This window comes from Sander lucioperca, chromosome 2 (assembly GCF_008315115.2).
Source record: "Sander lucioperca isolate FBNREF2018 chromosome 2, SLUC_FBN_1.2, whole genome shotgun sequence".
NCBI lineage: Eukaryota > Metazoa > Chordata > Actinopteri > Perciformes > Percidae > Sander > Sander lucioperca.
In genome coordinates, this window is record NC_050174.1 from 12,018,070 (window position 1) to 12,030,217 (window position 12,148).

Below are 12,148 nucleotides of genomic sequence, written 5' to 3' on the forward strand. Positions count from 1 at the left end.
TGGCTAGTCCACATAGCATTCCGGGATGGGAGAAAAACATGCTCTGGTTTATTATCAATTATCATTCCAACACAAAGAAAGTGGAAGGAAACGGACATCGGCGAAAAGACATACATCCAGCAGAATTTCCCGCGTCACCGGAACAATCCCGGAAGTGGAACTTCAAGGATATAGACTAAGGAAAAGGGAAAACTGAGGTGCTTGGACGAACTGTGTTGATGTGGCATTATACTTGCTGACAGCTGATGCTACCTGATGATATTGATGGCATGGATGTTGTAAGTCATAGAGTTATGCAGGCACACATGCACATACGCATGTATACACTCAGCCATTTGTTCATACATCAGCTACCTTGTTGCGACTGAACAATGTGGCCTTCAATTCTCAGTATGTGTGCATGTCTGTGTTGCTGGTGTCTACATTCACGTGTTTACCTCTGAGAATCTCAGAAGCCTGTATATGTACGCTTGCCTGCATCCGTCTCTCAGCATGTATCAGCCCAGACGTTAGCCAAAAACAGCACATTACCCAGCTTTCATTGCACCCCGAGGAGGGCCCATTTCATTCGAGAATGTTATTAGTGGAGCTTAGAAGGATATTTCTGACTGTGTCACTAACTCTCTGCTGACAGACAGAAAAACATCCTCACATACCAAAGCAATGCATAGAGTAGTGAGGCTGTGTTCTAAATTCAAATGGTGTTACAAGCCAAAATAATTGAGAAATATGTTGCTGCGGTACTTCCACACAACTGGTATACTGTATTGTATATTGTGTTATATTGTCTAAGCCTGAGTCAGCTCATTTTTCTATGAATGAACAAGTGTATATGTACTATATTTAAATAATCTGGTACAGGACCAATTTACAATATGGTGTAGTGGTCTATAAAATGTATAATACATAAATAAATGAAACAACCAAGCCCTACAAAAGTGAAAATGTGAGACATATTTACAGCCAAATTAAATAGCCTGAATGAAAAACAAGGGTCAACATGATGGATTTCCTTCTGCAGCACGAATAAGACCAACCTGGGAAAACAAGATTTCCAGGGTGCACGTCTGTTAGAGTGATACTGTCTGTTAAAGTACTATATATTGGGATGTGTGCAGTTTGTTCTGAGTGTCTGATGAATGGACTCTATCAAAGCCCCCAGATGTCCTTTTGAGAGTTCGCTCAAGCAGAGCCACACTGTCAGAGTAAGACAGGTAAACCGAATAGGTGGGGTCGATTTTATTATTGGCATTTCTTTTCTGCTTGACCTTTTTATAACCTGAGCACTCAGATGAGTCCCAGTTGTCTTATATGGCTGAATTGACCAGAGCAATGATGCTTGGAAAACTACTGTTGTGGGTTCAATTTTCAGGCCAGTGAAAGGAGCTTTGAAGGAACAATCCATTTTGTTATATGAGCCTTACATTGAAAGAACAAACAAGGCCTTTTTAAGGTGATTTCTATCAAACATCTCAACTCCCTTGCCACACAGTTGCTGCAGAGCCATCAAGTGACCATCACTCACAACAGGATTCAACCTTTTCTTTCCCCCCTGGACTGTTGTTTGGGTCTAACAATCCCAAAATGATTTCCCCATGTGATCACTGTGTGACATGGTAACACTGTCTGCTAGAGTGATATTGAGTCTGCTTGGGTTTAGTCTGGCCTGTGTTCTTTTGGTGACCTTATAGTCAGACTCCCAGTTGTCAAATTAAATTCTTCACCAGACCATAACAGGAAGCTACTGAAGACATAGAGCTAATTCTCGGTTTAGAAAGTTCCCCACCATTTATCGTTCAGTGTAAAACCAAGTTTGAAGGTTCTACCCAACTACAAGTTTTTTTCCTGAGTCTTTGGTGTTTCTAGTTAAAATATACGTATACCCTTATGACAGCAATGTGCCTTTACACCTCAAAGGAAAGCTTAATAGACGTCAAAGTTATAATCCTTGAATTTTCATGAAATAAAACCTAGTTTTTGAGTCTATTTATCTATTTGTCTTTTTTCAGCAATACCTATTCAGTATGATCTGTTATTACCGCTCTATATTTTATTGTTAGTGGCGGAGTCCGCCATTTCTGCACAGGATACAAGTTGCCTACTGTACGTACGCATTAGGGATTCACAGGAAACGTTGCATGCATGTAATTCAGCTTTACTGTTTTTAATTCTATCGCATTTATATCAGCCTCATTGTTCACTCTCCTAACACCTGTCCTATCAAATTACTGTTAATGCAAACTGAACACTTCGTACTGCTGCTGGTTCACATTAAAAGCATTCAACTGGCGAAACAGGGTGGCTTTTATTGTGAAGCTGTCACAGGAAAGACATATTTATTAGAGGCAAGCACTGACAGCAATCATTCATTTTAAAAACATCTACAAAACAAGACCCAGCAGAGTGAAGGTGAAAAAATGGCTATGGGAAAACCAAAGTTGCACACATTAGTGGGTATGTTGTATCTTTTTCTGAATTTCTTTATTTTGTAATGTGTATATGGATTTTTGAAGTTGAATGAATTTTTAAGTCTTATGTGAATATTGTATATAGGGCTTTTGTTAATTTATTGATAAAAGATGTACTTACTGTAGATGTAAATTTTATTATGCAATGTTTTGTGACCTGTGTGATCTTAGCCCATGGGACTACGGATGGAAATTAGCCCTTGGCTACAATCTGTCATGTTTACACACATGTATTCCATGTTTGTTCATTAACATGCACTGTCCCAATCAAATAAATAAATTTAAATTTAAATAACTTTGTCTGTGCATGTACTGTAGGATTGTCAGTGTGCATCTTTATTTGCAAACTATCTTTTCATTTTTTGTAAGGATAATATGTCATTTGTGAGAATACCAATGTGTGAACAGTACCCACTGGTCTTTAAACCTCACAGGTGTGCTTACAGTAGTGTACTCACATGCAATGCGAACGTGCGCCTTGCGGCTTTTGGTGGTTCCAGCAGAGCTCCAGGCCACGCACTGACACCAGTAATCTTCAGGACCAAACAGCTCCTCCACCTGCTGCCGTGTGATTTCTATACTGGCTTCTCTTACGACCAGACCTGCAGAAGAAAGGAAAAGCATTGTTGAATCACTTGCAATATAAATTGAGATTTGGATTAAAGCTTAAGAAGACTGCCTCAAATGGTAAATGAATCAGAAGTTCCAGTTCTCACTGAGCCACCAGAAAAAGTTAAATTCTATCTAAGCTTATACCCTTGTGATATGACTTTATGTTAGCTTAAGAAGCAAAAGCGGTGAACAGTAAAAATCTTAGCAAGTAAATAAAAGCAGGAGATAATCACACAATATATGCTGCTTGTTTACAAACCCAGGTCATTCTACTGAGTAAAGTCTCTCCGGATTTAATGTAAACTTTGTGAGATTGTTCCTTTGCACTTCTAGCACTTATCTCACTCTGGTCTCCTATTCCCTCTTTTCTTTGCTGTTTTGAAAGCAGCTCCATGTGAAGAATAAGTGTGAGGTTTAAATAGCTGCACCCAACTGATAGGACTGCAAGGGAGCAGAGAGAGAAGACTGCAGAGGAAAATAGGAAATGAGGACCGAGGGATAAACTCAGGATGAAAATATGGGGGACATTGGAAAGGGTCAGGTAGAACACAGGTGCACAAGCAGGGAAAAAATAGACGCTGAGAAAATTGTGGATATGCATGACAAAGGAAAGGAATAATGAATAAAAACGAAGTGGGAGGAGGGAGCAAGGAGGGACTGATGAAAGAAAAGAAGGTTAAGCTCACTAACTAGAAAGAAAGGGGAGAGGGAAATTAGAGAAATAGTAGACTTGAAGAAGTAATGGAGAGCAATATGACAGAGGCATCGTGAGAGGAAGAGAGAGGAAGACAGAATAAGAGGTGGGAGAGGGCAATGAACTGTGAAACGGAAAGGAAAAGGAAAGGAGATCAAAATGGGTTTTAGGTAAAAGTATGTGGGGACTGGGGAGCAGACAGGCAGAATGCTATGAGATCTTGGCAGTTTATTTCAGGTTCAGCAGTGTTACAAAGACCCAAGCAACAATCTCTGTGGGGCTCCACAAATCTGACTTGGGCCTATTACTTATGAAGACTCTCAGTAAGTTCCTTCCGCCAGAGAAATTGATAGACAGTTTAAGTAAGCATGTCAGCGCAAAGGCAAAGGGGACCAAGAGGAAGGCAAAAAGTTAAATCCAGTGAGCAGGAATGTGATGGACCAAAGGGCCATTAATGGCTGACAAGAGAATTAAAGAGAAACCCATGAGGGCAAAGAGTAAGAAAGGCAACAAATGCTTTCGTGAAAGCTAGCTGGGAGATGGGGACACATGGCTTTTGAGTTTGAACAAAAATCAAGATATATAAGAAGGGACACAAAGATGGAAGAGATTGAAAAGTAAAAGAGGGAACTCAAAAGAAATGGCAATTCAAATAACTTTGATGAAACAGAGGGCAAAGAGAAAAGTAAGGCAGAGAGTAAAAGCTTGTGGAAGCTACTGCTGGCACAACAAGGGATAAAAGCCAGTGAGGGGGGAGGAAGCTATAAGGGCAAAGAGCAAAGACGGTATAAAAAAATCTACTGTGAATACCAGCGCCTGAGCAAACTAGCAAACAGGAGAGATTGTTATGGCTTCGCAGTTTAAAACGAAATGAGCAAGGGACACAGCAAGAGAGTAGAGGCTAAGAAAATGGCAGCTATAGTGGCAATTATAACCAGCAAGAAACCCAGGACTAAAGCTGAAACAACTAGTAGGTAGGCAGTTGCAATGGGCAAAAAACTCAATGTGCAGACAAAAAGGACAAAGAGTAATGAGGGAAGTAAGGCAATTAAAGTGAACACTTACAATGAGCCAAAGAGCTAGTAATGGTAAATGGACTCAAACAAATGCATAGAAAGCATGTGGGATGGTACATGAACGGGGCCATGAGATTTGGGAACACAGTAAGAGGTAAGGAGCAAGCTTGTGCTGAAGACAAATAAATGGACACCATATATACATTTAAAGCTTTTACATCACTGTGCTAAGATCAAAAACTATTAGCAGTACATTATTATTAAGATTCATTAAAGTTCAAGTATTAGCCAATAGCTACAGTGTATACTTTGCATTGAAATAAACATGCAAGACATGTATGCAGCCAAGCTAAGAATTTGTAGAAATTAAGACAATCAAATGTACGCTTTTTTCATCATGAATAAATGATGACAAATCACAAAAAAAAGGAAGTTTATTTCAGTCAAAACTACAGATATTAGTCTTGCTTAGAGAACAACATGCAGCATGTGGGACAGTGGCTGCACCTCAGGTATTCTGACTGAAAAACTGCAGCTGACTTCATCATAGGATGCTTTCTCCCGGCAGAGAATTGAAGAAAGCTGTGCCAGAAAACTTTTGCAGTAGCTGTGTGTTGCATTTTAGTAGCTCGCTTTCGTAAATATAGTCTAAGCTAACTCAAGTTTTACACCTCGCCCTTGCACTCAAAGTTATTTCATCTTTTAGCTTGTTTGGAAGTGGTTCCAATCAAAGTACAGCGGACCAAAAAGCTCCGCACAGCACAGAGAAAGCATCTCAAGTTTCCAGTATTAACAGTTCAATGTAAAATAAATGTGGATTGGCTCATCTTCAAAAGTAGTGTATACATTTATAAAATTATGACTTAACAATATTGAGCTGACCTCTGGATGCTAACTCTGCACCCAACACAGTGTTGAGGGATGCCACTGATCATGTGTACTTCATGTGTAGTCATTTGTGCCTCAATTCCAACTACATTCTCTCATTCATAAACTACAATTAAGCAAGCAAGTAATGCTATTTACAGTTTGTCCCTATAAGTATGACCACAAAACTGTATAGTTTCTCTCAAACTGTTTTTCATTAATAGGTGATTAACTTTTTATGAAGGTGAATGAAGCCAGTATAGAATTATACTTTAGTTGGATGACTGCAACATGCCAGAGTTAGGGATGTCAGTGGGTGAATAAGAGGTAAACCATGTGTTGCAAGGTATTGCGTGTTTTGAAACGGGGAGATATTAGTTAGAGGACACAATAGAGCAGAGAGGGTTACATGGATATGAGAAAACAGACAAAGAAGGAAAACAAAACAAGAACAGGACTTATATAGTGAAACAGAGAGCATCAGGGAGAACCGAGTTGGTTTCACAGCGGGGGAAATCAATGGGTGTAATGATGAAATGTGTTCAATTTCTCAGTGCGGATGAAGCCAAAAAGATACACCTGACACTGCTGGCTTATTGTGGATGGAAGGCCAAAAGAGCTGTGAAATGAGACAACAAGCAGTAAAGTGATCTTTTAATGTCAGCTTCAGAAACCTGATCAGCAATCAGTAACCTGACTTTCTTAAACATTGTCTAAACATCCTGCTTCGTTAATCAGGAATTAGAGAAAACTGGTTAAAGAAGCTAGTTTTTTTTCTGCGAGACAAACGTGATTTCATGGCCATGTATACATACACAACTGGGTTTCTAATGGGTTGTGTGCATGTGCAAAGACTTTTAACAGGAGGAAGGAAGTATCGCTGGCGCCGCATACCTGTATCCAAAATAGTTGAATCCAAAGTGTAACTAAAGCTGAAACTGAAATATACAGGTATAAATATAAAAAAATACAGAACCTGTTCTCTCACTGCATCGTCAGTCCCAATTCTCCAACCAAAAGAAGAAAACTAAAACTAATGCATGACACCACATTTTGGGATAAAATATTACATTTAATGTTGAAAGTTATTGATGCAGCACAAACATATGTGCCTTTGTGAAGAACTACATTTGTTTTGAGTTCCACTGTGTTTACATGAAAATGAAATGTAATGTGATGCTAGAAGATGCGTCATACAGTTAAATATAATATTTCATACTGTAAAAATTCAGTCATAATGTCAAACTTTTGACACCACAGATCTGCAAAAAATGTAAACCTATCTACATCCTACATGAGAACAGATTCCCTTGTTTTCCTTCAGTGTCATGTCAATATTCAAATATATCAAACAAACAAACAAAAAAGTGGGACTATACATAAAGAAGATAAAGATAGATGTCAGTGGATCTGGAGTTGTACTGTTGAAACCGATAAAGTCCCTGTTGCTTCCATTGTTTGCTAATGCGAAGCTGATGTTGCTGGGCAGAGAGCGACTGAATTACCTGAGGCTTAAAAAGTCCCAGATCACTCAGTGTCTTATTTTGTTTAGATACAGTGCTTAGAGCATTCAAATTATTCTCTTATGAGAAGACAAGCGTGGAATTTTGGGTCTCTGTAGCATGACAGTGCTTTACATCAACAAAACCACTGATGTCAGCTGAGGGAGGTGAGGGGAAAGAAGTAGATGAAAAATGGAAGACGAGTATCAAGACGAGAGGATACTGTCACAAACATTTCTATCAATCACGAAACTGTGCACAACCCCAAAAATATTCCTCTTAGTCCTAAAGTGTCAATTCTTATAACAAAGTTTACTTGTCAGCTAGGGAGTAAATGTACAAATGTTGGCAAATGTGCTTTGTCAGGTCTGGACTTTATTTGAAAAATGGGAACTTGGAGTAAACATACACAGAAAAAACAGGTTGCAGAGTAGAGGTATACAAATTATTTCCTTTGTGTGTATATATATATATATATATATATATATATATATATATATATATATATATATATATATATAAATAGCAGTTTGTCATACTATACATGCCCACAAAAATGTACCTCTTCCTAAGTGTGATGCAATGATTTAGGCATGGTTCACACAACCTGTAGGTTTCGGTTTTGCAGCAAATACCTTTTTTATACCAGAAAGTATATGGTCACATTCAAGTACTATAATGTATAATATAATTGGTGATTTAATGTTGCTTGCCCTAACTCCATTTTCAGTTGAGTTGCCACATCCACCAAATCTCTACAATTAACCTGCTTAAAAATCTGTTATCATACCCAATATGAATGAATGGCTGCCTAAAACTGCCTAAATAAGACCCAGATTATAAAAGAAAACACTGAACTTTCCTTTAAATGCACCATTCAGAACAAGTTTTGACAATTTTGTTTGCAAAGGCTCTAACTTTATTTGTCACAGCTCAAATGAAGGTGATGTGTCAGCGAAGCTTACAGACAAGAGTTTCTTATGTTATCAAATCTGGAGAAATGTTGGATAAAAACAGATGATGATAAGCAGCTTTTCCACAGAAGCGATAAGGAAAGCGTAAAAGCATGTTTTGTTAAAATGGATTAAAACCAGTATAACAAAAAGCAGACGTATGCTGAGTCAATTACTTAATCGTCATAATGTCAACAAAATTGACTTGTTGTAATTAACTGGATTTGTTCTTAATTAAAAATATTTACAAACATATCTTTGTGTTGTGCATATGGCAATTAATTTCAATCTCAACCATCTGATTCAACATTTTCATAATTTGACTCTGACAATGCAATGGGAACGGAATAATACGGTGGCTACAGATTAGCAGCCAAAATATGCGTTTCCTGCCATTTTCATATTACCCTAGCTGTTAAACAGTCAGTTTGTAGGTCCATTTTCTGTCTCTTTTTATAAATGTTTTCCGTTCCCCTCTGTCTCACTATCACCCACTGTGCTTTGACAGAAATACATAGATGAACAAACCAATACAAATTCAGTGATGGCATAGACAATTCTAAACAAAAAACATTTATTTGAATCCGATGGAAAGAAAAATCTAGAGAGAGATACATATGAAAGAAAGCCAGCTAGTCAGGGACAGACTTGAGAACAGAGACAGGGATTTGAGGCTAAATGGTTTAGAAAACAAAAGAGATAAGGAAACAGACGGAGAAGCACTCTAAAGCGTTGCAGTGTTTCAGTGTGATCAGTGACAGGTCAAACAGATAGGCCTTTAGGGAAAAGTAACAGAGGATACAGAAAAAGTCAACACTATTATTATTTCATCAATGCCACAGAGGGAGAGTCTGACAAAAGACAAAGGCATGAGGTCAGAATAGATTCATCCAGGGGATGAATTACATAACACAATAACAGCCATGCAACAAATACCTCATCTGTGATTATATTATTGTTTTCTCTACTGTATGTAAATCAGTAAGATACATCTAGAGACACAAGTTTCAGTCTCTGTTTTCACAAACATCTGCTCTACTGAAATGTTTGTGAGCAGCTCGCTGAATGCCGACCAGCTCCAGGGATGTTGTTCAGTAAAAGACCCGGCGCTATGACCTACCACCTGTGGAGGAGCTGCAAGTGAAAACACAATTTCCCTACAGGGATTAATTCAGGCTTTGTAGCTTTACCACAAACCTTCTATAGGGACTGCTGCTCCCTTACCATAATCACTACTAAAAACTAACACCTAAAAAACAGCAAATGTGTTGAATGCCAAATATATTTCACCCAGAAATTACATGGGTGTATGTCATTTTGTTTTACATTTGTGTAAAACTTAGAAGTATGATGAAGTTGTTTCAATAGAAAGTAAATTAAGTAAGCCTAAATAATTTGTTGTCTTAATAATTACATACTGTTAAAAGACTAATAGATTTAATTGTAAATACCTAGAGATGGGTGACAGATTAAAGGGAAAAAAAATTAAACATAATACATGTAGATGCTTCCATACAGGGATGAGACGTCACTGAATGGTTTGACAATGATGTGAATCATAAGCTATGGCCTTCATAGTCACAATGGGCTGGTTTCACAAAGATATTTTACAATGGTCTATTGCGTTAGGCCAGTCTTAATTTTCCACTTAGATTAGTCTAATGCAAGATAGAGAGATACCCAAAAATCCAAACTGTCTTATTTTAAGCCTCCCTTCCAGGCTAACTCAGGACAGAGAGCCATGTTTCCATGGTAACAATCAGTGACACCTGCTGGCCAGTGGCACCAAACGACAACATGGCTCAATATTAGTTCATAATATTATGGAGCAAGTAATGAGTAGGGGAAGGAGACTGTAGTGAGGACCAGTTAGCAGAAGACCTGAGCACTGCCACAGCATCTCAGCTCTGATGCAGCTCTGCACTGGGTCGAGATTACACTCAAACTTTCCAAATGAATATCTTTGTAAAAGTTGTCCAACATGTTCTGCTAGAATGAACAGAGCTGAACGGAGCTGGGCAGTTTCATGCTGTTGCTCAGTCAGCCATGTTTTATAGTTTGCAAAAAAGTCTTAATTTACCCAGAATTCATGGCAAATTTGTCCTACTTAAGATAGTTCAGAACTAGACAGCTTTGAACAACAAATTTAGACATCTATCTGAAGTAGATCTAAGCTTAGTCACAGTTTATCGGCGTGAAACCGGCCCAAGGTACACCGTATCCATACACAATATTGATCAAATTAGTTGACAGCTGAGTCAACATGACATGGTATATTACCTGAGAGCCCTCTATAAATGATTAAGAAAAGAGAGTAGATGGAGACAGAAAGGCGGAAACAAGATTGTAAGAGAAAAATGACAACAGGATGACAGAGACACTGTGAGAAAGGGAGAGAGCAAGGGTTGACTGAGTTCTTCGCCTACAGGGGGAAATCATCCAGGACATTGACAGAACAGAGTCACTGGTCTGTGACCAACTGAAGACACTCAACACATAAAGTAGACTGTATGCATGTGTGTGTATGTGTATTCTTAATGGCTCCCACTCTGACATTGATTGATCATCACAGTTCCTCTCCAGTGTGTGTGTGTGTGTGTGTGTGTGTGTGTGTGTGTGTGTGTGTGTGTGTGTGTGTATGTGTGTGTGTATGTGTGTGTACGTATACATGTGAATGTCAGTGAGCATACACATTTTTGTCCTCCAGTAGCTCCAAAGAGGTAGCGAACCAGGACATTCCAGGACACGAGATTCAGTGTACTTCTAATAGACACACAAACAAACAGAACTGCATTTTCAGAGACACACACACAAACACACACACACACACACACACACACACACACACACACACACAAACACAAACACACATTATCCTTTAGAAACACAGCACAAGTACGCAATCAGCCAATAAACACAGTTGTATTAAATGGATACAGACAAAAACACAGTTGTATTAAATGGATACAGACAAACACAGAGCTGTCTTGCATATCAGGAGTCACTGACACAGAAGCTAATTGACCTTCATAAATCTTGATGGTTGTTAATAATTGAAATCGAACAATCTCAGTATACGAGAGGGAGAAAGGGAGCAAAAGAGCTGGGAGGAGGAGAATAAAGGATAAAGGTGAGAAAGCTAAAGGAAAGAAAGTAGAGGAGAGTGAGAATGATGCCAGAAAGAGGGAGAGAGAGGAGAAGAGAAACATTAGGAGGAAGAGAAAGGAGGAGAGACGAAGGAAAAGACGAGAGGAAATCAATACGAGTGAGATGGCAGCAAAGGAGGGAAAGAGGTCACAAATCACCCAAGCCAATACTGTGTGTGCCAATAATGCACGTGCGTGTGTGTGTGTGTGTGTGTGTGTGTGTGAAGTCACAGGTCAGTGCTAGCAGACTAATAACCATTCACACTTTGGCTAATGGAGACAAAGTAAGTAACCTAGTACACAATATGTCATTAGCCCTCTTCAAGGCTAATAGAGATATACTGAGGTCGTACGCACGTTGCTTAAGCAAACACCGGAAATGCCCTTCACAGTAAGATATGCAATCTGGACAAATTATGCTGGTTCTCACCGTAAGTCAAATTAATTCAGATAAAGATATGGTAAGCATGTTTAAGCAAATGTTACTGCTAATAATGCTACTGTATTAAAGGGCCTCTCTGGAGGAGAGCAGGTTGCTTTGTTGTTTGTTTACATGTAAAGTACTTTATTAAATGTTCCTTTCCCACTTTGGCTGAGGTGCCGGAAGAGCCGGTTGGCATGGAGACCACAGTGGCAGGTCAAGTTAGGCGCTGACTCACCAAGCCAATTATCGGCCGTCGAACAGTCTGGTGAGGTCAGTGACCCGAGTTTGTTTGGTGTGTTCCGTGTCGTCGTCAGTCGGAGGAGCCGTTGGCCTTCATTTGGGTTGATTTGACTTGTTGAATCAGCCAGTAGGCAGTCGGACTCAATGACCGATTACCGGAAATCACGAGCGGGATGAGCGGGACGAACGCCTCTCAAAATCTGACGAAAATCTTTTAAACTGACCT

General features: G+C 39.1%; 1 protein-coding gene across 2 annotated transcripts in view; it reads right to left on the minus strand.

Annotated features, from left to right (window-relative positions):
- Positions 1 to 12,148, minus strand: part of si:ch73-72b7.1 (netrin receptor UNC5C) — a 193,607-nt gene that overhangs the window by 79,687 nt on the left and 101,772 nt on the right. For both annotated transcript variants that reach the window (XM_035992509.1, XM_035992507.1), the window contains exon 3: positions 2,927 to 3,070. In XM_035992509.1, the coding sequence (XP_035848402.1) occupies positions 2,927 to 3,070 (144 nt within the window). The remainder of the gene's footprint in view (positions 1 to 2,926; positions 3,071 to 12,148) is intronic.